Source organism: Pituophis catenifer, unplaced genomic scaffold (genome assembly GCF_029215685.1).
Source record: "Pituophis catenifer annectens isolate HBS135680 unplaced genomic scaffold, rPitCat1.0.hap2 SCAF_2, whole genome shotgun sequence".
In the NCBI taxonomy this organism is placed as follows: Eukaryota; Metazoa; Chordata; class Lepidosauria; order Squamata; family Colubridae; genus Pituophis; species Pituophis catenifer.
Window position 1 is genome coordinate 12,107,886 of NW_027256882.1, and position 26,862 is coordinate 12,134,747.

The following is a 26,862-nucleotide window of genomic DNA, read 5'->3' on the forward strand; positions in this document are numbered from 1 at the left end:
AACATTTCTGTTGCTAAGAGACATTTGTGAAGTGAGGTTGGTCCCATTTTACGATATTTCTTGCCGTGGTTTCTTAAGCAGTTGTAACACTAGTAACCCAGTTATTAAGCGAATCTGGCTTCCCCATTGACTTTGCTTATCCGAAGGTTCCCATGACCACAGGATATGGCAACCGTCATAAATATGAATCCGTTGTCAAGCAGCTGAATTTTGATCATGTGACCACGGGGATGCTGCACTGGTCTTTAGTGCAAAATACGGACATAAGCCCCTTTTTTCAGTGCTGTTGTAGCTCTGGCCACTAACGCAGGTGAAGGAGAGTGCAAAAGTTGGCTTGAAACTCAACATTTAGAAAACTAAGATCATGGCATCTGGCCCTCTCAATTCCTGGCAAATAGATGGGGAAGAAACGGAGGTAGTGACAGATTTTATTTTCCTGGGCTCTAAAATCACCGCAGACGGGGACTGTAGCCAAGAAATTAAAAGACGCTTGCTCCTGGGGAGGAAAGCTATGGCAAATCTAGATAACTTACTAAAAAGCGGAGACATCACCCTGCCAACAAAAGTGCGTATAGTCAAGGCTATAGTTTTCCCAGTTGCAATGTATGGCTGTGAAAGGTAGACCATAAGAAAGGCTGAGCGCCAAAGAATTGAGGCGTTTGAACTATGGTGCTGGAGAAGATTCCTGCGAGTCCCTTGGAATGCAAGGCGATCAAACTAGGGATGAAATGCTCCCGGTTCAGACTGGATTGCCAGATCCGGTAGCGATGGCGGCAGGTGGTCCGGAGAACCGGTAGCAGAAATCCCTGTCTTCCCCCATGCCCAGCTGAGCTGTGCAATCATCAGAGGCTTTTTTTTTAATTTTTAAAAGCATTTTGCTGAAAAAATGCTTTTAAAAATTAAAAAAAAAAAGCCTTGAAGATCGTGCGGCTCAGGTGAGATCGTCAGAGCCTTTTAAAAGCATTTTTTTTACAACCCAGTCACATTATCTCCCACCAAGCCACGCCCACAGAACCGGTAGTAACAAATTTTACATTTCACCACTGGATCAAACCAGTCCGACCTAGAGGAGATCAACCCTAACTGCTCTTTAGAAGGCCAGATCCTGAAGAGGAAACTCAAATACTTTGGCCACCTAATGAGAAGGAAGGACTCAGAAGAGCCTAATGCTGGGAACGATTGAGGGCAAAAGAAGAAGAAGAAGGGATGGAGTCACTGAAGCAGTGACTGAAGGAGTGAGCTTAAATGGACTCGGGGATGGTAGAGGACAGGAATTCCTGAAGGAACGTCGTCCATGGGGTTGCGATAGGTCGGACACGACTTTGCAACTAACAACAATAATTCGTAAGGCAGCCACTGATTATTTGTGTGAGATGTAAATGCCTTATTCCCTAATGTGTAAATAATGTATATATGGGACATCGGGGGTTAACTTATTCTTTGGTTCCTAATGTATTCATAATTCACCACTCCCATTCTTGGCTCCACCCCTTGTATATATAAGGAGCCACCTTCACCATTTTCCTTGCTTCTATCTGTGAATATTCAGTGAATATAGAATGCCTGTTATAATTAAAGAGAAATATATTTAAACCTCTAACTCTTATTATCATTATTGAGTCTGATCCTGAAAATATTGCAACAAGCTGGTAGCAGAGGATGGTTAATTGACTCAATAAATACTTAAAGATGTCTAAGAAAGATAGGCCCAACACCAGGGCCTACAGCAAAGAAATAGAAACTGAACAAGAAATAATCAACGAATCCACAAACGCGATTTCGAGAGAATCCGAAGAATACACCACTGAAGAAGAAGAACTAATAAATGAAAATAATGACCAGGAGGAAATCGAAATAGAAAATAACGAACTCAGGTCAGAGATATTAAAACTATTAAAAAGCCAGAAGAATGATGAAAGCCTCATCGCGAATCTCCAAGAAATGCTGAAAAACAGCGGAGCAGCGAGAGAGAAAAACATTGCTAAAGAGAAACCCAAAGACCAAAAAACTGTGAGTGATATGACTACAGAGAAAGTCGTTATGAAAAAGAAAAGATGTGATCCCGCGCGAAATTTTGAATGGCAGCCATCTTGGTTCCAACAAGCCTCCAAAGTGAGCGAAGCAGAGCCAATCAAAATGCTCAGTTCAAAATTTCTGGCGCGAAAAACGTTATCAGACAACGAAAGCGAAAAGGAAGATTCAAACTCTTCAGAAGAACCAGAATCAGAAAGCGAAGACGACTTAACGAAATCCCAAGTAAAGTCAGCAATGAAGACGCTTTTTGCTGCATTTGGGCCAAAATTAAAAATTTCCAAAGCGACAACGAAGAAGCTAGAGAACAAGCCGATACCTCAAGACCTGCACGCTCCCATCCTGACTTCGAGAGCGACGACGCCCGAGCCCAGAGAGCCATGTCGATTCCGCCCTACACCGCAGACCGGATCAAGTACCAACGCACACAAAAGAAAGAAAAGAGCAGTCGCCGCCATCAAAACTCCTAAAACCGAGCCAGAAACCGACTCGTCTGAAGAGGAGCGGAGCGAGCGAGCTGCAATGGAGAGAACCTTCCACGACGACGCCAAAGAAGAAATGAGCAACGCGCATGTGCGAAACTACGTAGACGGTCCGGAAAGACTTGAACTGGCCAGAGAACCGCGCAGACTCGTTGCGAGCATCCCCATGCCGTTTTGCAATTTCCTGCACTTGCGAGACCACGGACTACCTCAGGTTGTAAGTAATGGACAAAATAATGTGGGAAACTTACCCAGTGACTTCCCAAAACTTAGAGTTGATGGCATTAATTTGCAAGAATGGTATCAACAGCTCCAGGTTGTCTTTATGAAAGAAAATTTACTATTCTTTATCACTAGTCCTCCAAGAAGACCTTGGACTTTAAAAATAGATTGTTTACATCATAGAGCATTTTTCTTAATAATATCTAGCGTGTCTCCTGCAATGTATCATAGCATCAAACCAAACCTAACTGTTTCAGAAATAATTCAATGCATGTTTAATCTGTTTCACAGCGATAGTGTAGCTACCACTACAAGAATGTCTAAGGATTTCTTTTCTTCCAGAGTAAAACCAGGGGTTTCCATAAGTGAGCATTTGATATCTCTAAACAAAATAAGAGCTGAGCTGCATTTGAGGGGGGAAGTGATTTCAGATCAAACAATGAAAAGTGTTATTATCAATTCACTTGATTCATCATGGGATAGTTTTATGTCACACTTAGACACCATCAATCTAGGATATTTATCCATAGAAAGTCTATCTAACAAATTGATAGCAGAAGACAATTCAAGAAAAAATCGTTCCAGCAATCACACAGAACACAAATCTTTTAGGAAGGTAGCTTTCCAGGAAAAATACAATGAAGCTTTTAAATGCCATAATTGTGGGTCCAGGGAACACAATAGAAGAGACTGTCCCAAAATCTCAAAGGAGAGACATAGGTCAGAGTATAGGAGCAAATACAATTATAGACAGTCTTCCACAGATAGACATAAATATAGAAGCCCACCAAATTACAGAGATAGTAGAGGGGGTAGAGAAAATTCAAAAGAGAGAAAATCTGGTTCACTGAATGGACTAAATAAACAAGACAGCACTAAAACACAACAAAATAAGAACAATAATTGGCTTATTGATTCTGGGGCAACCAACCACACCACTAATAACAAAAATATATTGTCTTCATTTACAGAAGATAAATTTGTAATAAAGGTAGCTAATCAAGAAAAGGTTCAAGTATTAGGCAGAGGAAATGTGACCTTGCCTGGCCTAGGAAAAATAGAGGGGGTATTGTTAATTCCAGAAATACCTCATAACATACTAAGTGCCATAAAACTAAGCAGAGATTCTGACATCAATATAGTTTTCTCAAAGGGGAAAGCAACTTTAGAGAAGGACAAAACAAATGTAGGCACTGTGATGATTAAAGGAGGCCTACCCTATCTAATAACAAAAGAAAGATGGTTACATAACATTGATTCAAATATGGAAGATTGTATTGAGGCAGATGATGAAAATGTTAGTAACAGTGACAATGATGAATGTAAAATATCTCATGATCACGCAAATACACACAATGAGAAGAAACCAAGAATAGGTAAACCAATTCATGATGAGTGTGCTCACATCTTGCATAGGAAGTTAGGACATGCAAGTTTTCCTGTAGTACAAAAAATGACTGAACACGCAGAAGGTGTCAAAATAAAAAATTGTGAAAATTATTTGGAATGCTCAGTATGTAAATCCACTAAACTAAAAACTAGTCCCAGACCAAAAAAATCCAACAGATCAACTAACAAAATTTTTGACTTAGTACATATGGACCTAGTTGGTCCATTAACTCCATCAATCACTTATAGAAAACGTTACTTCCTAACAATAGTAGACGATTACAGTCGCTATGGTTTTGTTTACACATTAAAACACAAGGATGAAACCTTTCAGAAATTTAAGGAATTCTACAAACGCATAGAAACACAACATAATATCAGAATAAAACAAATTATGACAGATAGGGGATGTGAATTCATGTCTAAAGAATTCTCCCAATGGTTAAAGGATAGAGGAATGCTACATTTCACGTCTAGTCCATTTTCTGCGTTCCAAAACGGGATTGCAGAGAGAAAGAATTCCACACTACAAACCATGATTAGGTGCACATTGGAGGATGCTGGTTTAGGCAAACAATTTTGGTCAGAGGCCTTACATTATTCAAATTACACTCAAAATAGAACCTGGTCCAGTATTGTGAATAAAACACCATATGAGGTGATGTATAATAGGAAACCCAAATTAGCAGACATGCACATATTTGGAGTCACTGCAGACGTACACATACCTAAGCAGTTGAGAAGAAAGGGAGAAAACGTATCCAGAAGATTAAGATTTATGGGATATGAAACTGGCACCAAAGGGTACAGATTCATTGATAATAATAACAAATTTATAGTCTCCAGAACAGCTGTGTTCCATGAACAGGCCAATTGGTCTAAATTACATCTTAATGAAATATTTCCAAATAAATGCAAAGATACAAAATCTTGTGAGGAAGGGACAATAGAAAATCAAAATATCAACAAAAATAAAAACAAAACCAAAACTTGGACAAATAGTCAGCACAAAATAAAGACAGACACATTAACAAAAAAGGAAGCAAGATATTTGCATGATAACCATAGCAAACCCGAAAGAGCTATTAGAAACAATAGAAATCAAGTACCAAATAAATACAGAGATTACATAATGCATATGGATGGTGAACAAATGACACCTAATACATATGAGGAAGTATTAAAACTCCCTCGTGAAGAAAAGGAAAAATGGGAACTAGCTATGAAAAAAGAGATGGAAAGTTTGCAAGGATTAAATGTGTTTACACCTGCGATTGCACCTAAAGATAAAACGATTATAGGTACCAGGTGGATTTATAAAATTAAGAATCTAGAAGGAGGCAATACTCTATACAAAGCTAGATTGGTTGCACAAGGTTATGCACAAAAATATCCGGAGGACTACACTGACACATACTCCCCCACAGTGAGAACAGAGAGTGTTAAAACAGCTCTAGTAGTGGCATCTGCACTCAATCTTGATGTATTTCAATATGACATACAGACTGCGTATTTACACGCAAAACTAGATAAGGAAATATATGTAAGAGCACCACACAGTCAATACACTAATAAGAATGAAATTTGGCTATTGAACAAGAGTCTATACGGATTAAAGCAATCTGGCAAAAGATGGTACGATTGCTTGGTAAAAGTACTTAAGACCATGGATTTCAACGCTACCACTGCTGATAACTGTTTCTTTGTAAAAAAGAGTGATGATCATATTGAATTTGTATTAATTTATGTAGATGATATTTTATATATAGGAAAACACAAGGAGAGAAGAGAAACCTTTGTAAATAAGCTAAACGAACATTTCTCGTTGAAATCTCTAGGTAAAGTAAACAAATACCTTGGTGTACAAATTAACAAAACTAGAAGGGGATTCAAACTTACTCAGAAAGATAAAATCATTGAACTTCTGAACAAATGCAATTTAAACAATGCCAAACCCTGTGACACTCCTATGCAAACTGATTTCCTTAGAAACACTGATGAATCTTCCCCTGAATTCAAGAATAATACATTTTATAGATCAGTCATAGGTTCACTTCTTTATATATCTAATTGGACCAGGCCAGATATTGCATTACCACTCAACTTATTGTCAAGATATGTTAGCAAACCAACAATGTATCATTGGGAAGCAGTCAAAAGAATTCTAAGATATCTGAAAAGTACATTAGACTTTTGCTTAGTATTAGAACCTAGTAATGGTAAAGAACCAAAACTTACATGTTACGCAGATGCGGATTGGGCTGGAGATATATCATGCAGAAAGAGCACTTCTGGTTATATTTTTCTATTAAATGACTGTCCAGTTTACTGGTACACTGGTAAACAAGAACTGGTAGCCACTTCGACCACAGAAGCGGAATATGTTTGTTTGTCCAAAGCTGCAAATAACCTTGTATGGTTTAATGATTTGATTTCAGATGTTTGGAAAAAACCTGCTTTGCCTTTTGTTATGCATGAAGATAATAAAGCAGCCATTGAAATATCCAGATCCGATGCCATTGGACAAAGGTCCAGGCATATAGATATAAAATTTAAGCATGTGAGACAATTGTCTCAAGATGGATTTATCAAAGCGGTGCATTGTGATACCTCTGAACAATTAGCTGACATATTGACGAAGCCTTTACCTTCTAAACAGCACAAATATTTAACATCAAAATTATATGTCTTATATTGTCCTGAATCTGAATGTAATTGGTGTTGTATAGCGAACCGGCATTTAGAGGGGGATTTGTGAGATGTAAATGCCTTATTCCCTAATGTGTAAATAATGTATATATGGGACATCGGGGGTTAACTTATTCTTTGGTTCCTAATGTATTCATAATTCACCACTCCCATTCTTGGCTCCACCCCTTGTATATATAAGGAGCCACCTTCACCATTTTCCTTGCTTCTATCTGTGAATATTCAGTGAATATAGAATGCCTGTTATAATTAAAGAGAAATATATTTAAACCTCTAACTCTTATTATCATTATTGAGTCTGATCCTGAAAATATTGCAACAATTTGTTATTACGGCACAATCATGAAGGGAATAGGTTGTAAGTTGAGGACTATGCTAAGTGGATAAGAGAGGCTCCTTTTCCTGGCAAATCCAGTTTTCTGTGGAAAGGGCGATTCCCTTCTAACTTTGCTGCTCGGCATCCCCTTCCCTTCCCTACATCCGTCCCTGGGCTTCGTCCCCACCCTCTCTCCAGTTTCTCTCACTCCTTCGGGGTTTGGATAAAAGACCTCCAAGGTCTTTCACACCTGTAGAGCAGTGTTTCCCAAACTTGGCTATTTTAAGATGCATGGACTTCAACTCCCAGAATTCCCCAGCCAGTATGTCTGGTTGAGGAATTCTGGGAGTTGAAGTCCATACATCTTCAAAGGGTCAAGTTTGGGAAGCACTGCTGTAGAATCACCTAAAGGGCGATTCCCTATTAACTTTAATGCTCCGCATCCTCTTCCCTTTCCTCCTCCCATCCCTGGGCGTCGTCCCCTCCCTCTCTCCCCTGTTTCTTTGCTGCCTGCGGGGAAGCAGCTCTGGACTCGCTGCACAGCTGACCATCCCACGCGGGACCGATTCTCCCGTGGAAGAAGGTAGTGAGCAGGCAGGGTGACCCCCGAGTGGGCGGCGCTCTCCGCTCTTTACAGAATGGGAGGAGCTGGACGGGGAGGGGAGGAGCTTATAAGAGCTGCCAGCTTGGGATCTGCAAACTCCTGTCTGGGGTCGTTCCGGGAGGGGGATCCAGGTGCATGACCGGGAAGGTAGGAAAGGTGGCCGGCGGCGATTGCGGATCCTTTCCTGCGCGCATCTATTGGGAAGCGGAGTCCGGGCGAAGAAGGGAGCTGTCCTTTTCCGACTGAGCGCCAGGTAAAAAGCTCCCTCCTTCCCTCCCTTCCTGGGAAATGCTCGAGCAGGAAATCCTCCATGCTTCTTGGGGGGCTCTTATGATCCCTCCTGCAATCTCCATTTTCTCCTTGGGGAGATTATTATTATTATTATTTTTTCCTGGCCCTTCCTGGTCGTTTGCCGTCACTTCCTTTTCTCTGCTGCTGTTTCAGATCCTGGAGGCTGGGAGTTCAATGGCTGCGAGAAAAGGGGGCGATCCCTCCCAGGAGCCCTTGTTACGGGGAGTTGCTCAAGAGGAGCCGCCTCCGGAGAGAGCATCGGGTAAAGGCTCCTTCTGATGCCCTCGTTGCTTTCATCCCTTCAATTCGTTTCCATTCTTCAATTTAACTGCGTTTTTAAAGTCTTGGGTGCATTTAAAAAGGTATCGGCCTTTTCCTGTGGGCCACTGTTTCTCAGCCTTGGCAACTTTGTGATATGTGGATTTCTGCTCCCAGAATGTCCCATGTGTGTTGAAGTCCACATATTTTACAGCTCCCAAGATTGGGAAACGTCGCTGTAGGCCAGGGGTGGGGAACTAGGACCCTTTTAGGACTGGTGGACTTCAGCTCCCAGAATTCCTCAGCCAGCTGTGTCAGGCATTCTGGGAGTTGAAGTCCACCTGTCATAAAAGGATCATACTTCCTCACTTCTGCCGTAGGCTATTCCAAAAGGCAAGTCCCAGTTGTGAAAAAAAAAAAGCTTTTGTAGTCTTCCTTGATTATCTGATAAGGGAAGGTGAACATTATAGAAAGATAGAATAAGAATTAGTCCTTTAATGCATACATCCATGGCTGAGAGAGGTTCCTCTGAATCCAATCCCCTGGTCCTTCCACACCTTTCAGTTTTCCTCTCACCCAGGCTGAGCTTCTATGTATTGTTCTTGTGGCTGCCAGGCACTCACATTAAGTGCTTCCCAAGTTAGCCTAGAAATAGGCTAAAATCAGCCTTTTGGATTGTATGCTCAAGAATATCATTAGGCTGTTTGATAGCAAATTATTCCTTTGCTGTTTTGCTTTTTTCACTCCTAGACATTCTCATGGCCTCGTCTTCATCTCCTGGAACCTCAGTTCTTTGTAGCGGAGGATTAGCAGCGGTTGAGCTTCCAATGCAGGTAGGAGGATTCTCCCCTCCCTTCCCCAGATGGGCCAATCTCCCAGTAACAGAACAACACAATTGGAAGGGATCTTGGAGATAGAATAGAATAACAGAGTTGGATGGGATCTTGGAGATCTTCTAGTAAAACCCACTGTTTCAAGCAGGAGACTCTATACCAGTGCACCAAGTGCCCAAATTGCGTGTGCGTCCCCCGCGCATCCACCCTGTCGCTCCCCCGTGCATGCACCCCGTCCGCTGTATGCGTGTCCCCCATGCATGCAGAGCAGAGACCCAAAGACAAGCTGGCCGGCAGGAGGTGCTTGCGCATGCACGGTGGAGCTAGGGCGGGGTTGACGGCTGGAGTACCTGCAGAGAGGGCTCCCTGTGCCACCTGTGGGCATGTGTGCCATAGGTTTGCCACCATGGCCTATACCAGTGATGGCAAATCTTTTTGGCGTTGCGTGCCAAAAGTCAGAGTGTGCTTGCGCTATTGCGCTTGCGCGGGCCAGCACCCATAATGCAATACGCACCTCATTTGCGCATGTGCACATGACCCTCCCCCCCACGCATGCGCCCTGCACTGCACATGCCGCCTCCTGCACATGCGCCCCCACTTTTTCCAAGAGGGCCGGCGCGCCTCTTACCAGAGGACAATCAGCTACCGAACTGTTCCCTGGCGAGACAGACGTTCCCTGGCTGGTGGCAGCGCTCTTGGCCCTGCCATGTGCCAGCTGGGAAAGCTCCGAACACGCAGCCTTGCCTGGGTGCTGGGCTTCCCGGCAAGCCCCCTGCAGCAACGCGAGAACTGCCGCCCCCAGGGGCAATGGGGTGGTGGCTGCAAGGATGGACGAGCTGGAGCTTTCCTGTCTCCCCGCGTGAGCAGGCTTCTGGCGGTTCTCCGGTGCACATTGCAGAACTGCGCGCCTTCTTCCTCCTTCTCCGCAGAAGGCCAGATCCGCCACCTGAAATGCAGTGCACTTTTTTGATTCGGGGAAGGGAATCACAGCACTGCCGCCCGAAAACCCTTTCTTCTCCAAATCTAAAAACCGGCAGCTCCTCCTCCGTTCCATTAGTTAATTCTTCTCACTGTCAGGAAGTTTCTCCTTAATTCCAGGTTGCCTTTCTCCATGATTAGTTTCCATCCATTGTTTCTTTTCCTGCCTTTTGTTGCTTTGGAAAATAAGTTGAGCTCCTCTTGTTTGCAGCAGCCCCAGAAATACTGGAACACGGCTATCATGTCTCCCCTAATCCTTCTTTTCTCTAGACAAACCATATCCAGTTCCTGCAATTGTTTTTCATATGTTTTAGTCTCCAGGCCTTTAATCCTTAGTTGCTCTTTGCACTTTTTCCAAAGTCTCCACATCTTTTTTTGGTAACGTGGTGACCAAAGCCTCCACATCGTATTCCAGATGTGGTCTTTACTCAGGTGTTTTTAAAGCAGTGCAGATGAAAGCCCAAAGTAAAAAGTAAAGTCCAAACTTGACTTTTCTAGACAGCTCAGTAGCTGTCCAGATAAAGTTGGAGACACTGACATAGACTTGTAAACTTTTATATAAATATAAATCTATTTAACCTACCAATTTACAGCAGTCTTTGTCATCATCCAGAAAAGGAAGAACATAAAGATAGTCAGGAACATCCTGAGGTAAATCTAAAACACAGAAGGAAAAAAGGAGGGAAAAAAGGAAAACGCCCCCTTTATACTTACCGCAACCAATCATAGCATAGATTGCATCACGCATGAGTCAGCACTCTCTAACTAATCAATTACAATTGTGTTCTGGCCTATTTGTACATTTTACTGTTCTAGCTATGAAATTCAATATCTTTTTTTTTTTTATTGCAAAAGTTTTACAATTACATTTTCACCCCCTTTTCCCCCCCCACCTCCCCCCCAAACTTCCCAACCTCCCTTACCCTCCCTAACCCTCCCCAACCCCCAGACTTCCCTATAATATACTCATACTCATAAAAAACCCTTAATATAACACTTATATATAAACTTAAACCCCTCCCTCCCCTGTATAGTTTTTCTCTTTACCTCATTACATTAAAATATATCCAATACATTATTTTCAAATAAAAGCTATTTGATACTTTCTAGTTTGATATTTGTTCTGAACATATTCTATCCACCTTTTCCATTCCCATTCGTAAGTCTCTTGTGAACAATCTTTTAAATATGCTGAAATCTTCGCCATCTCTGCAAAACTGGCCATCTTCAAAGTCCATTCCTCAATCGTGGGCAAAACTTCATTCTTCCAGTATTTACCTATCAACAATCTTGCTGCTGTTATCATATACAATATCAATTTTGTTTCACCCAATGTAAAACCCTTAACTATACCCAATAAAAACAGTTGTGGAGAAAATTGAATTTTTTTCTTCAAAACATTCTGCATGACCCACCAAATTTTTATCCAAAAAGCCTTAACTTTCCTACAGGTCCACCAAACATGATAATACGTAGCATCCAAACATTCACATCTCCAACATTTTGGCTGAACATTAGGGTACATACATGACAACTTTTTGGGATCTAAATGCCATCTATAAAACATTTTGTAGAAATTTTCCCTCAGGTTCTGCGACTGTGTAAATTTAACATTCTGAACCCAAATTTTTTCCCATGTTTCCAACATCACTGGTTCTTCAAAATTCTGTGCCCACTTAATCATACAGTCTTTAACTAATTCAGTTTCTGAATCTCTTTCTAGCAAAACATTATAAAGCCTTTTGATATGCATTGGACCTTTCTCTCTTATATGTCTAACCAATTCTTCCTCATGCAACATAATACCAGCTTTTTGGTCCTCTTTCCATCTCAGTTGTAATTGATTATATTGTAACCAAGTTAAATTAATCCCTTCATCCAACAGTGTCTGCAATGTCTTCAGCTGCCATCTGCCCGCATCTGTAAAAAGAACCTCTTTATATAAAAACCCCCCGAGTGACATTATATTTGTATTCCACAAAGTATGACCAAGATCCAGCCATAGCGGTATTTTATAATCCCATTTGAGTCGGTGCTTCTTCCAAACTCTCATCAAAGAATCTCTAAGTATATGACTTTTAAATACTTTATCTACTTTGTCGTCGTAGAATAAGTAAGCATGCCATCCAAATTCAAGATCAAAACTTTCTGCATTCAATATTCCAGTCTTTTTCCTTCCAAACCAATCACTTGTTAAAGTTAAAGCTGCTGCATCATAATATAGCTGTAGGTTTGGAAGTTTAAGACCTCCTCTTTCTGGAACATCTTGCATAATTTTCAATTTCACTCTCGGCTTCTTCTCGTTCCAGACAAACTTATTCACTCCAGATTGCCAAACTTTCAATTGTTTATCACTTTTAAGCACCGGAATCATTTGAAACAAAAAAAGAAATCTTGGCAAAATGTTCATCTTAACTGCTGCTATTCTTCCAAGTAGAGACAGCTGCAGTTTTTTCCAAGTCTCCATGTCTTTCTGCACCTCTCGCCACAACACCTCATAGTTATTTTGAAACAATTTCATGTTTGATTCTGCAACCTGAACTCCTAGATATTTTACCTTAGGTACAGTCTCAAAACCTGCCCTCCTTTCAAGCTCATGTTTACGATCTTGTGTCATGTTTTTAACTATCATTTTAGTCTTTTTTGGATTCAGTCTAAAACCTGAAACTTTACCATAGTCTTGTATAATGTCCTTCATCAGGATTATTGATTCCATTGGTTGTGATAGGGTAACAACCAGATCATCTGCAAATGCCTTTATTCTGTAATCCTCTTGCCTAATCTTTATACCTTTCAAGATATTAGAGTCCCTTATTGTATTTAACAAGACTTCTAGTGTTAAAATAAATAAAAGTGGGGACAACGGACATCCCTGTCTTGTTCCTTTTTCAATTTTAAACTCTGTTGTCAGACTTCCATTAATAATGATCTATGCCTTTTGCTCTTGATAAATTGCTGAAATCGCCTGTATAAATTGATCCCCAAAGTCCATCTTTTTTAAAGTCTTTAGTAGAAAATTCCAATCCACTCTATCAAAGGCCTTATCTGCGTCCAAGAAGACCAGCACTGCAGGAATCTGTTTATTCTTCTCAAGATATTCCAATAAATCTATTACTTGCCTTACATTGTCCTTCATGTATCTGCCCTCGATAAATCCCGCTTGATCATCATGAATCACCTTTTGAATTACTGGCATCAACCTGTTGGCTAGTACTTTCGCAAAGATTTTATAATCTGTATTCAAAAGAGATATTGGTCTATAGTTCTCTGGTTTTTTAGGACCAATTTGTTCTTTTGGTATCAAAGATATATGAGCTGTTGTCCACGATGGGGGTATTTTACCCCCTTGCTGAATATTGCAAAATAAATCTCTAAGTTGTTCCACCATTTCAGCTTGCAAAGTTTTGTAATACACTGCAGTCAAACCATCCGTGCCAGGAGCTTTGGCTGTTTTTAACTGTTTAATTGCTACTATTATCTCCTCCTCTGTTATAGGATAATTCATTCTTTCTTTTTGTTGATCAGTAATTTTTGTAACTCTTTTATCGTTTAAATATTTTTCTATAAGTCCCTTCTGCACCTCCTCTTTAGCATATAATTTAGTATAATAGTCCACAAAAGCTTCTTTAATTAATTTTTGTTGAAAAATTTCTTTCCCTCCAATATCAATACTATCAATAGTCCGTATACTTTGTTTTTTCCTCAATGTGTAAGCCAACTATCTGCCCGGTTTATTAGCGTTACAAAATGTGTTATGCTTCGCATATTGTAAGTTTGTTGCAACTTGTTCCGCCATGAGCATTTGAAATTGGTCTTTCAACAGTTTTATAGCACTGCGTATTCTTTCATCTGTTGGATTTTTAATAAGTAACTGTTCTTTATTCTTTATTTCTATTTCCAAATCAGATCTTTTCTTTTGTCGGAACAGTCTATGTTTAAAATTCATATAAATAAGTACCCCTCTCATATAAGCTTTACTTGCGTCCCACACAATTTCAATTGGGGTACCTTTATTCAAATTTATTTCAAAAAATTCTTTCAAATGCTTTTTAAGTTCTGTTGTATTTTTTTCATATCTAAACAAATTCTCATTTAGTCTCCAAGAACATCTCTCAACCTTATCCATCTCGATTTCTATCCATACTGGGCTATGGTCAGTCAGAGTTCTTGGAAAAATCTTTGTTCTTTTTGTCTTAACAAGTAAGTCATCTGTCAACAAAATGAAGTCAATCCTAGAGAAGGATCTGTGTCTGTCAGAAAAAAAAGTGTAGTCCAATTCTTTTGAATTATGTATTCTCCAAACATCTTTTAGTTCCATATCTTCTTTCATGTCAAAAAAGGTCTGTGGTAATCTGATCCTAGACTTTGCCAAACTCTTTTTATCTAATTTAGAGTCAATTACTCCATTCCAGTCTCCCATAATTAAAATAGATCTGTAATCCCATTGCAATATTTTGGTATGTAACATCTTGTAGAAATAGTCCTGCTGTTGATTGGGAGCATAAATTCCAATCAAAAGAATTTGGCCATTTGCCGTAAGCAATTCAATTGCTACAAACCTACCATCTTCATCTATTTCTATAACTTTAGCTGTTAACTTTTTATTTACATAGATAACCACACCATTCTTTTTTTGCGAAGTTGAAGATATAAAATGTGTTCCTAGTTTGGAGTTTATCAAATATTTTTGATCTTGAGTTGTGATATGCGTTTCTTGTAAACAAATTATATCATTATTAAATTGTTTCAAATATGTAAATAATTTCTTCCTTTTCTGTGCTGAATTCAACCCATTAACATTCCAAGATAAACACTTAAAGGTCATCAGCCTCTTTCTGGAGCAAAGAGCAAAATACTTGAAGATCATCCGAAAGCTTCGATCTCGCTCCTCCCATAGCTCCAATCTCTTGTACAGTACTCTTAACTGCCTCCTTGTCTTGTCTTTCCTGTTGTTGTTGTTGCTTTTGTTTAAGTAACTTAGATTGAGCTCTAGTTATACGTTGATCCTTGACTTCAATCATCCGAACCGAGTCCAAAATTGGAGAAGATTCCAGCAAGGGCTCATCCAGAAAACCTCCTTCTGCACCTTGCACTTCCTCTAATTCCTGCTTGGACTGTTCTTGCAATTCTCGTTGAGGTTGCTTCTCTTCACTCTCTTTAATCTCCAAAACTGTAGATGTACGTGGAGATGGTGTTCTTTCCTTAAGAATAGTAGTATAAAAGTGTTGTGCCTTCTCCACGGTATTCAAACGGCATCTTTCTCCCTTGTATCTGAAAATTATACCAACTGGTGCGTCCCACCGGAAAGGTATCTGTAAATTTTGGAATTCCTTGACAAGAAAGCCAAATTCTTTTCTAGCTTTCAGCATTTTAGGAGGCAATTCTTTATAAATTCCAATTCGTGAGCCCCCCACTTGTACAGAAGTGTAAAAGGATTTTTGCAGGATATCATTTCTTATTTCTCTATCTGTAAAATATATGACCACATCTCTAGGTAATTGTCTTTGTCTGGCCACCCAAGAGTTCACTCTGTAAATTTTGTCTATTTTGTGAAAAACCACATCAGGATTAACTTGTAGAATCTTGGCCAGGGCCTCAGAACAAACTTGTCTCAAATCCTGTCTTTCCTTCTCTCGAATTCCCCGAAGCCGTATAGCGAACTCCATTGCCCTGAATTGTATCATAACAATCTCGTTTTCAACTCTCTGCATTTTATTGTCAACATCAGCAATTTTATAATCATTGTCTTTCATCTTAACATTAACTTCTGATTTAAGTTCCTCAACTTTAAAATCAACTTTCCCAATAAATTCTGCCAGGCCAGATGCCACTTCTGATATTTTTTTGGTCACCTTGTTTTGATTCTGTTTCACCATATCTTTAACTTCATTAATTTCCTGCATAAATTCCTGATGTGATTTTTGAAGTTTATCATCTATCCCCTGATGTGATTTTTGAAGTTTATCATCTATCTCCTGTTGAGATTTTTGAAATTTATCATCCAAAGTTTTAGAAATAAATTCTTTTAAATCTCCCACATCAAATTCTTTTTTCTGAGTTTGTAGCTGTTGAGCAGGGGGAAGTTGCGTTTCATGTTTGTGTGTGGGGGATCCCCCCCCTGTTGCCTTCCCTTCCTGCTTCTTTGAAGCCATCCTGCCACGTGATCTAGTTTTTCTAAAGAGGGAAGTTCCTTTTCCTTTCCCTCCTGCACAAAGACTTCTAAAAAAGTCCCCCAGATTTAATCAAATAAAGGTTGAAGTAAAGCAAAGTCAAATATTGAAAGGGAGAAATTTTCCAGTTGTTTCTCTTATAACAAGCAAGGCAACTTTGTAGCAACTTGGAAACTTTGTAACAAAGCAAAATAACTTCACCAATCCACACTCGCTGGCTCGTTAACTCTGAGGCTAAGCGCCATGTTTTTTCAAAGCACTTTCACTCATTCGCATTTTCTCAGATTGAAAAGTCAACAAAGCGCTAATACTTGCGTTTCCAAGTTTCAGGATTCAGGTAGTTTCGCTGTTTATTAAAGTTGGTTCTTTCGCTTTAAGTTTCCTGCAGCCGGCTTGTTCTGCAAAGGCAGAATCGTCCCACGTCGCCCGGAGTTTCAGCAGGTTGGAAGGGAGCCACGCCTGTTCTCTCCCCAGAAACTTCCCTGGGGGGTTACAGGGGCTCGACCTGTGCCCTGCGATCTCTCCTTCTTCAATCCTATGGATTTAGAAGTTTTCGAGCCGCTTCTTCGTCTCGAAGCGGCTCTACAGGCGGCAGGGCTGGCGGAGCTTCAAAAGGCGCCGCCGTCGCCGAAGACAAGGAAACCGGAAGTCCATGAAATTCAATATCTTAACTGTTCTGTCCCCGTCTCACACACGTACACCAGCAGTCGACCAAGAGTTAAAATAAACCAGCAGACAAGAATTTCCTTTGATAACAGAATTGGCAGCAACCCAGTGGCTGCTTGCCAACAGTCTTTACTTACAAAGGGAGGTTTATTTCCTCCGACCGAAAACATCAAAGTCCACAAAAGCCAAAGAATAGTCAAGTCCAGTCCAAAAAATCTGTCCAAGCAGAGCATATAACAAAGTTCCAGAAATGCAGAATGACTTGCTAGCTTTCAGTTTTGTCCGTCACAAAGCCTGAATGGCCACTACACACACTTTCATCCCCTGTGGGGTGTGGTCCAGTGACTCAGCTTAATCTCTGGCATGCCTCCTTCTCTGCTGCGCACGCTTGTCTTTCGACACTGTTGGGGATCCAGCCAAGACTTATCTCCGTCGCTGTCTAACTGCGGCTGCTCGGAAATGCCTGGCTCCTGGCCTATCTCTTCTCCTTCGGAAGACACCTGAGGAATTGCCAGAGAGGAGGGTCCTGGAGAGGGAGGCCTTGCCAACTCCTCTCCTTCACTTTCAGAGTCTTCTCCCTCCGATAAGACGGGCTCGGGGGTCGGAGTCACAACACTAACATGCTTGTTTGCCCTACTTGGAAAATCTGCAGTTTGTTCATTAAGAAGATTCACATGTAATCCATTGACGTGTTCATTGTTAGGAATGTTCATGGAATATGTTGTCTTTTTCCCCCCCTCCCTGTGTCAGAATTTGGTATCATTTAAGGACGTAGCTGTGTTTTTCTCTGTGGAGGAGTGGGCCCTGCTGGATTCTAAGCAAAAAGCCCTATACCGAGAGGTCATGCTGGAAAACAAGAGGAACATGGCCTCCTTAGGTAAGGGATTCTGTTAAGATATTGTAGTGCAAAATATATTTTTTTGAAATTAATGCACGTGAAGTCCTCCAGCATGATTATTTGTTTTTTGTTGCTATATTCTTCTCTAAACTGCTGATTTTCAAATTTGCAAGCTATTTATTTGAAGTTTTCATCCTTTTCTAAGAAGCCTGGCTTTTGTTCAGAAATGGACAGTATGGAGAGTGTGGCCTTCACAATCCACTCGCTCCTGTTTGTTAAGAATCTGATCCAATCTTGCACATGCTGTGCATGAAGGGAAAAAAAATAACCAAGTGGAACAGGTTAAGAACAAAGATGGAATATATAAACCAAAGTTTAATAAAGTACTGTAAATAAAAGACTTTCAAATACAGTGCACTATATGGCTGCTAGCAGCGACCCTTGCTATGCTTTTGTCAAGGGAAAGAAATGGTCGACAGAGAAGGAAAACACATTCCTGCACTACAGTTCTTCCTCCCTCCACCCTAACATTGATCTTACTAAACAGTTCTGAGCCAGTCTCTCTCTCTCTCTCTCCAGGACAAGATACTGTACTTTTCCATCAACTCTTTCTTAGGCAAGGAGTGTCTTCCCAAGGAAAGCGACCAAGCTCTACTCCAGCTCAACATGGAGGTAAGAAACAAAGGAAAAGTATCAATTTGGACTTGAAAAGGAAAATAATTAGAGCTCATGTGGAGGGGAAGAAGGTAAAGACCATAGGAGAAGAAGAAGGACTGGCCTTCCCCACCATATGCACGATCCTTAAGGATCGAGAAAAGATAACAGAGGCGATTAAATCAGCTCCAGGAATAGATGCCATAATCACGAGAAATAAGACAGGCCTCATTTCAAAAACAGAACAGCTTCTTGTGCTTTGGACTGACAAACAGATCCAAAAAAGAAATCCCCTTAGTCTTCATCTGATTCAGGCAAAGGCACGCAGCATTTTTGAAACGCTAAAGCGAGGAGCAAGTGAGGAGTTACAGTGAGACCTTTGGAGCCAGCTATGGCTGGTTTGCGTGATTCCGAAAAACGATTGAATTACTATAACTTACGAACAACAGGTAAAGCGATGTGTGCTGATGAAGCTGCCCAACACTTTCCAGACCAACTGGATGAAATTTTACTGTAAATTTATATCTACAGTAAAATTTCATTTTAACCCACATATACACACACACACACATTAATTTATATAAAGTTTGTGTCAGCCTCTCTGACTTCATTTGGATACCTACTGAGCAATTCCCTGACAGATTTTTCCCCCCTGGTTTGAAAGGGTAGCGGACATGAGCAGCTCAGATAAAAGGCTAATTTGTTCGATGTATGCAGTAGATAAGAATGTCCTTCTTTACATTTCTACTCCTACTTAGTCTGATATAATAGCCTAAAACCGCCACACACTGTCTCCACGAAGTTTCCCATCCTAGCCATTTTCCAATCCTACCTCTTGCGCTTGTTTTTTAGAAGTTGCTTTCATTTTGTTTATTGATTTATAATGATGACACTTAAGAGCCCGATAAGAGTCCATGGGTTTATCACAAGAATTTATACTCCATGCAGTCATCTGGTCGGAAAGAGTCAGAACTGAAGAAGTTGCTTGAATGAGAAGCGAAACATGTTCAAAGAAAAAAAGGAAATCCAGTTGCCTTTAGGAAAAGAGTGAGAACTAGTTTTTTTCAAGGTAAAACCTCTTCATGGAGATGAAGCTGAAGCTCAGTTTCCAGGTCCAAGTCCTTCAACATTTCTACCTTCTCAGATTGAAATTAAACCAATAGGTTCTCCATCATCAAGTCTATTATCTTTTCATTAGGACTGAGCATTTGTATTTTTGTACTATTTTGTCGTGTATAGCTTTTATATAGTTTTTATCCTTTTAATATAATAAGGCATCAAGGGTTTCCCTATGGCAAGCTGGAGGCCAATAAATTGAATGAATGAATAAATGAACGAATGAATAAACATAGGCCTCTTTTAAGTGTCCCTTCTGCTTCCATAGAACTAAATCTGAAGCAGTAATTCTGATGGTTCTCGCCCCATAAATTTTAAATGATCTTATCCAAAATTTTCTCGTTTTCATTTTGTACCATTGAGGACAAGAGAGAGCCAAAGGTCAAAGGTAGATTTATTAGGCAAGTCATATTGGCACAGCTGGTGAAAACTCGACTCTGAAGATCCCAAGGTTTTCCCCACCCAATTCAAAGTTCTCCCTCCCCCCCTCCACAGTCCACTCATCCATCACATGGTCAAATCAGGTCACAGTCCGAGTCCAGTTGTTTTCCTCCCGTGCCTCAGCAGGTGCTGATGAGAACGTCCTTGGTTCCCAGGAGAAAGAATTTTATTTTGGCTACACATGCCCAGATATCTCTACTCCCCCTGTCAGGTATGCTTCCTTCAAAATTCAAGAAAGAATGACCCCAATTCCATTGTTTATAGAGAAAGGTACTTTTACTGAAAATTGAAGTGATCGCAACCAAGGAAAAGCAGAATCTGAGGCAAAAGCATGAAAATTACAGATAGAAAGCATCCCCTCCCACTGCCCAACGTAAATCATCCAATCCAAAGGTCTTGCAGGGGTCAGGTGGAAGCGCACGTCTGGCAGTGTCATCAATCAGGAATGCCATGACCGTTGACCCGATAGTAGCTTCAAAGATGCAGCACTATAGCTTAAGATTCACTTTCGTTTCTTCTTCAGCACGCTTCCCCCCTATGGTAGCTCCCCCTCCCCCGTTACCATGGCAGCCAAAGCAGTAAAAGGCGGAGGCTCACACACCCCTTCCGTTCCCACAGCTCTACCCAGCTTCTCTGTGTCAACCCTGAACACAATCCAAAATGGCTTCAGGGTTGACACCATGTTTTGAACAAATGGGATTTTGGAGGAAGTTTGATTCTATTTAAATACAGGAATGATGCTTGATCCCTCTCACACCTAAGTTTGTCTTAAATTTTCTTTTTTTCTGTTGCAAGCAGGTGACGGATGGGAGATGGAGGATTTTGGCCAAGAGGCAGCAGCACCTTTGCCAAAAGACAAAAAGGAAGTTGCAGAAAAGATCTATGGAAAGCAAAGTTCTGAGAAAAACCAGTTAACGGTTAAGCTGGAGAATTGCTCTGGTTTCCCTCGTCAAGATCCCAATGTCTTATTGGACACAGATGATTGCCAAGAGAAAGGAGAGTGTTCAAGATGTGGGAAAACACTCCAAGATGAATCTGGATTATGTGATTGTTGCCAAAGCCCTGTTGCAGAGAAACAAGATAAAAGCAGGCAACGCTCCAGAAGGATTCCTCGTCTTGCTTTACATCAGAGAATAAAAGAAGGGAAACTGTACAAATGTACGGAGTGTGCAGAAAGCTTCAGTACAAACCATTCCCTTTCAATGCATAAAAAGATTCACAAAGCAGAGGATCCACATAAACATCTGGATTGTGGAAGGACCTTCAGGCAGAAAAGTCACCTTAATTCACCTAAGAAAGTCCACGAACAGAGGAAGCAACATCAATGCATTAATAGGGGAAACAGCTTCAGAAGCAGTGTCTCCTTTACTTCCCATCAAAGCATCCACAGAGAGGAGAGGTTGCATCAACGCAGGGAGGGTAGAATGAAGTTTACTCGGAGCAAGGAACCGAATTCCCAGAAAAAAAGCCCCACTGGGAATAAATCATGTAAATGCCTAGAATGTGGGAAGAGCTTTACCGAGAAAAGTCATTTCAATTTACATAAGAGGATCCACACTGGAGAGAAGTTGTATAAATGCACAGAGTGTGGAAAATGCTTCAGTGCCCCCAGTGCCCTTACTTGCCATAAGAGGATCCACACAGGGGAGAAACCCTATGAATGCTTGGAGTGTGGAAAAAGCTTCAATAGATGTGATACGCTAACTAAACATAATAGGATGCATAAAGGGGAGAAACCTTATAAATGCCTGCACTGTGAAAAAAGCTTCAGTCAAAAAGTTCATCTAAAGTCACATGAGAGGATCCACACAGGAGAAAAACCATTTCAATGCATGGAGTGTGGAAAGAGCTTCCGTTTCTCAGCAAGCCTTAATGTCCATCACAGAATCCACACGGGGGAGAAGCCCTTTCAATGCCTGCAGTGTGGAAAGCGCTTTTCCCTTTCTGGTGGCTTTCATGCCCACGAAAGGACCCACACAGGGGAGAAACCGTATAAATGCGTGGAGTGTGGAAAGAGCTTCGGCTCTGCAGGTGAGCTCACTTACCATAATAGGACCCATACAGGGGAAAAGCCATATCATTGCACAGAGTGCGGAAAGAACTTCGCACAAAAAGGCAACTTCAATTTACATAAGAGGATCCACACCGGAGAGAAGCCCTATAAATGCACAGAGTGTGGAAAATGCTTCAGGACCCCCTGTGAGTTTACTTGCCATAAGAGGATCCACACAGGGGAGAAACCCTATGAATGCTTGGATTGTGGAAAAAGCTTTAGCCGCAGCCGTACTCTAACCTTACATAATAGGATGCATAAAGGGGAGAAACCTTATAAATGCCTGCACTGTGGAAAGAGCTTCATTCAAAAAGTTCTTCTTAAGTCACACGAGAGGATCCACACGGGGGAAAAACCATTTCAATGCATGGAGTGTGGAAAGAGCTTCCATTGCTCTGCAAACCTTACTGCCCATCACAGAATCCACACGGGGGAGAAGCCCTTTCAATGCCTGCAGTGTGGAAAGCGCTTTGCCAATTCTGGCTCCTTTCATGCCCACAAACAGACCCACACAGAGGAGAAACCGTACAAATGCCTGGAGTGTGGAAAGAGCTTCCGTAGATCCAGCCACCTAACTCGTCATGAAAGTATCCATAGTGGAGAGAAACCATATCAATGCACCGAGTGTGAGAAGTGCTTCAATAATCCACATAGTCTTACTGATCATAAAAAGACCCACACGGGTGAAAAGCCTTATGAGTGCACCGAATGTGACAAACGCTTCACCAAATTGTGGTCCCTCACTTGCCACAAAAGGATCCATACTGGGGAGAAACCATATGAATGCCACACTTGTGGAAAGAGCTTCAATACAAAACATAGCTATATCCTACATAGCAGAACCCACACTGGGGAGAAACCATATCAGTGCCAAGAGTGTGGGAAAAGCTTCATTGATACTGGAGCACTGACGATCCATAAAAGGATTCACACAGGGGAGAAACCCTATAAGTGCACGGAGTGCGGCATGAGTTTCAGAATAAGTAGTAGCCTTGGTATCCACAAGAGGACCCACACTGGGGAGAAACCATATACATGTCATGAGTGCGGAAAGAGCTTTAGTCGAAGTCATTCACTCAAGAACCATAGAAGGCTTCACTCAGAGGAGAAACCCTATAAATGCTTGGAGTGTGGAAAATGTTATAGAGAGAGTGGCCAGCTTGCCTCCCACATGAAGATCCACACAGAAGAGAAGCCGTTTACATGTATTGAGTGTGGAAAGAGTTTCAAAGATGTCAGGAATCTTACACTCCATAAAAGAATCCACACAGGGGAGAAGCCGTATCAGTGTGTGGAGTGTGGAAAGCAATTCAAAACCTGTAATGACTTTAATTGCCATAAGAAGACGCACAGCAGGAAAAAATGATGTGAATTGGTTTTGTTGATTCTCAAAATTTCCTTCATGCCCATAGATGTTTTGCAGGAGATTCTGTCGAAATGCATGGAGTATGGGAAGAGCTTCCAAAGCAGAAGAAACCTCTTGATCCATTAAAAAGAAGAGTTGTCTTGTAGAACTAGGAATTAACTTTTGGACATTAGATCTTTGTGCTAGAGTAGAGTAGAATAAGAGTAGAAACAATAAGAATAGAAATGGAATAGAATATAGGAATGGGAATGGGAATGGAATGAAATTCTCTCATTGGCCAAGTGAGATTGGACATACAAGGAATGTGTCTCCGGTGCATACGCTCTCAGTGTACATAACATGGAACAAACAATCAACTTTTGTCAATGCGAACAGCAAAAGTAGGTAGGGATTTGGAAACTAACACATCCAGATGTCTATGGAGATTTTCGGTTGTCCAGGTTGCAGTTGTCTCAAAGGTGCTTTTATCAAAAGGCACTGACTTTTTTTTCCTTGAAGAGATTTCCCTTCTCATCCAAGAAGTTTCTTCAGTTCTGTTTCTTCATGAATGAGAAGGGAAATGGCTATCATCTGCCCTTTAACCAATTCTTCTGCCAGGTCATATTTAAGTAGATATTTATAAATTTTCGAAATTAATTTCCCTTCTTTGGATTCTAATAATTTGTCCAGTCGATTTTGTTTTAAATCTATTCCTCCCTCCTCCTGATCGTTCCTATATCTTATCTTTATTTGTGAGTAGGGCCACCAGTCTATTACTATTCCTTGTTCTTTTAGTTCTTCCCTAGTTTTCAGTTTCCCCTGCACATCTAATATTTCTCTGTATCTTAATATTTTTTGTTTTGATAATATATTGGGGTAAGTTATTGCTTCTATTGTTGATAGCCAGACGGGAATTTTCATGTAGTGTTTGTGTTGGATTTGTTGCCATGTGTTGATTAAGGATTTCCTAATAGTGTGATTGTTAAAATGTTTATATATTTTATTCCCAGAGTTCCAAATAAAGGCATGCCATCCCTTCATCAAGTCATGTCCTTCCAGATTTAACAGTCTTTGGTTATCCAGAGTTATCCATTCCTTGATCCATAATAAGCTTGCAGCCTTATAATATTTTTGCCATGCCGGGAAACCAAATCCGCCTCTAATTTTATTGTCTTGTAATATATTTAATTTTATTCTTGATTTTTTCCCCTCCCACACAAATTTTGTAGTTATTTTGTCCAAATTATCAAAGAATTTCTTATCCAGTTTTATTGGAATTGTTTGGAATAAATAAAGGAGTCTTGGAAGTATATTTGATTTTATCGCTGCTATCCTCCCCAACAAAGATAGTCTTAGTTTCCCCCATTTCTCTAAGTCCTCTTTTATTTTCTGGACTAAAGGTTCATAATTATCTTGTTTTATTGTTGTAGTTCTAGCCGTCAGATTTATCCCTAGGTATTTCACTTTTTTAGCTGCCTGTGATCCTGAATCTTTTACTAATTTCTCTACTTGTTTTGTTGTCATATTTTTTGTTATCATATTTGTCTTTTCTTTATTAATTTTTAGGCCTGCTACTTTTCCAAATTTTTCAATCTCTTTTAATAATTTCGGGGTTGTTTCTGTTGGATCTTCTATGAAGAAGACCAGGTCGTCCGCAAAAGCTTGGACCTCGTACTTTCTCTCTTAATCTTTAATCCTTGTATTTCTTTGTTTGCCCTAATTCTAATTAGCAGGTTTTCCAGAGTTAAAATAAAAAGTAGGGGGGACAGCGGGCATCCCTGCCTTACTCCTTTATTTATTCCAAAAAATTTCATTGGTTCCCCGTTTATCAAAATACATGCTTTTTGGTTCTGATATGTTGATGTTATCATTTTTGTAAATTTCTCTCCAAAATTCATAGTTTTAATTTGTTGTTTCATAAATTGCCAGTTTACTTGATCAAACGCTTTTTGTGCATCCAGAAAGATCAGGGCCACCTGTCTCTCTGGATGCACCGCGTAATATTCCAAAACATCCATTACCATCCTTAAATTATTTTTTATTTGTCTTGTGGGCAAGAAACAGTTTTGGTCCTGATGTATTTTGTTGTGTAATATTGGGCATTGGGAACATTGGGCACAGTATACAGCTAGAAGAATGGGAAAGAGTGTGGGAAAACAACTACAGCATGACAAAATCGGTAGCTTACAAAGAAAATCACTATAAAATGTGGTATTGATGGTATCGGGCCCCCGCAAGGTTAGCGAAAATGTACCCAAATGTAAATCCAACCTGTTGGAAATACAAAAAAGCACAGGGAACTTTTTACCATGCTTGGTGGCTCTGCCCAGAAATTAAGAAATATTGGAACAAGATAAAAACATGGATAGTAGAAATAACAGATTACGAAATTGAATTAGAACCCGAAATTTTTTTATTAGGCATGATTAAAAAGAACATTAGAAATGATATAAAATGGACGTTACTTACGTGAACATCCTTTCTGGGCGCGCTGCTGGAGAATCCAAGAGCGTGGGTAATTCCCTCATTTAGGATGAAGATACTGAGTGCCTGTTCCTTTAAGAGATTGTTGACTCCGCCCTCGGGCCTGGCTGAGGCTCAGTTTCTTTCACGAAGAAGGCAATGAAAAATCCCAGTCATAACAGGAACAGGAACAGGGACCCCGAGAGATGGCATGCAGCAAAGAGGGGGCTGAGGGGTTTTTTAGCTAAATTTTTAAGGAAAATTTTAAGGGGACCCGGGAGGATGGGTGGGGATTGTAAAAGTGGACCTGGGGGGGTCCAGATAGCGACTGTGCGGGATGATGGGTTGGTTAGCTGCAGCAGAGGGGTCGTGAAAGGAAACTTAACTGGGGGGCAGGGGGACGATAGAAAGGGCTGTGTAATTGAAATCATGAGTGGGAGGGGCAGGTATGACGGGCGCAGGGGGTCATATCAAGTGTCGGGGGTGCGCACGCGCTGTCTCCGAACGATTGCGCACTCCGGCCCCCAATGCGTGACTCGTGTCCTGGGTTGTGTAGAGCCTCAGGCCCAGGGTCCGCGGCTGATGTTATGTAATGCCAGGTCGGTGGTTAATAAGGCCCCCCTCATCTGTGATCTTATTTTGGAGGGGGGTGCAGACCTGGCAGGTATTACGGAAACCTGGTTGGGCCAAGAGGGGGGGGTCCCCCTCGTAGAGATGTGCCCGCCAGGTTTCCGTGCATTTCATCAGCCAAGGGCCCAGGGGAGGGGTGGGGGAGTGGCGGTGATCATTAGGGAGAGTCTTTGTCCAAGGGAGACCACTGTTCCTCAGATAGCCGGATGTGAGTCCCTTTGTGTGAAGTGGGGCCGTGTGGTGCAGATGGGTTTGCTGACTACGTACCTGGCTCCCTGCCACGTGGCAGCGACCCTGCCCGAGCTACTCGACGTCATTGCCGGGGTGGCGGTCGATACCCCCAGACTTATTGTCATGGGGGATTTCAACCTCC

At 41.1% G+C, this 26,862-nt stretch overlaps 1 protein-coding gene across 1 annotated transcript; it reads left to right on the forward strand.

Moving 5' to 3' along the window:
* Positions 1-7,928: 7,928 nt before the first annotated feature.
* Positions 7,929-23,447, forward strand: LOC139311739 (zinc finger protein 585A-like). Its single transcript, XM_070936229.1, has 6 exons — positions 7,929-8,006; positions 8,198-8,306; positions 9,053-9,135; positions 17,700-17,826; positions 18,367-18,459; positions 20,794-23,447. Exons 2-6 carry the CDS (start codon positions 8,219-8,221, stop codon positions 23,415-23,417), a joined length of 3,015 nt encoding a protein of 1,004 aa, XP_070792330.1. The 5' UTR covers positions 7,929-8,006; positions 8,198-8,218; the 3' UTR covers positions 23,418-23,447.
* The last annotated feature ends 3,415 nt before the right edge of the window (positions 23,448-26,862 follow it).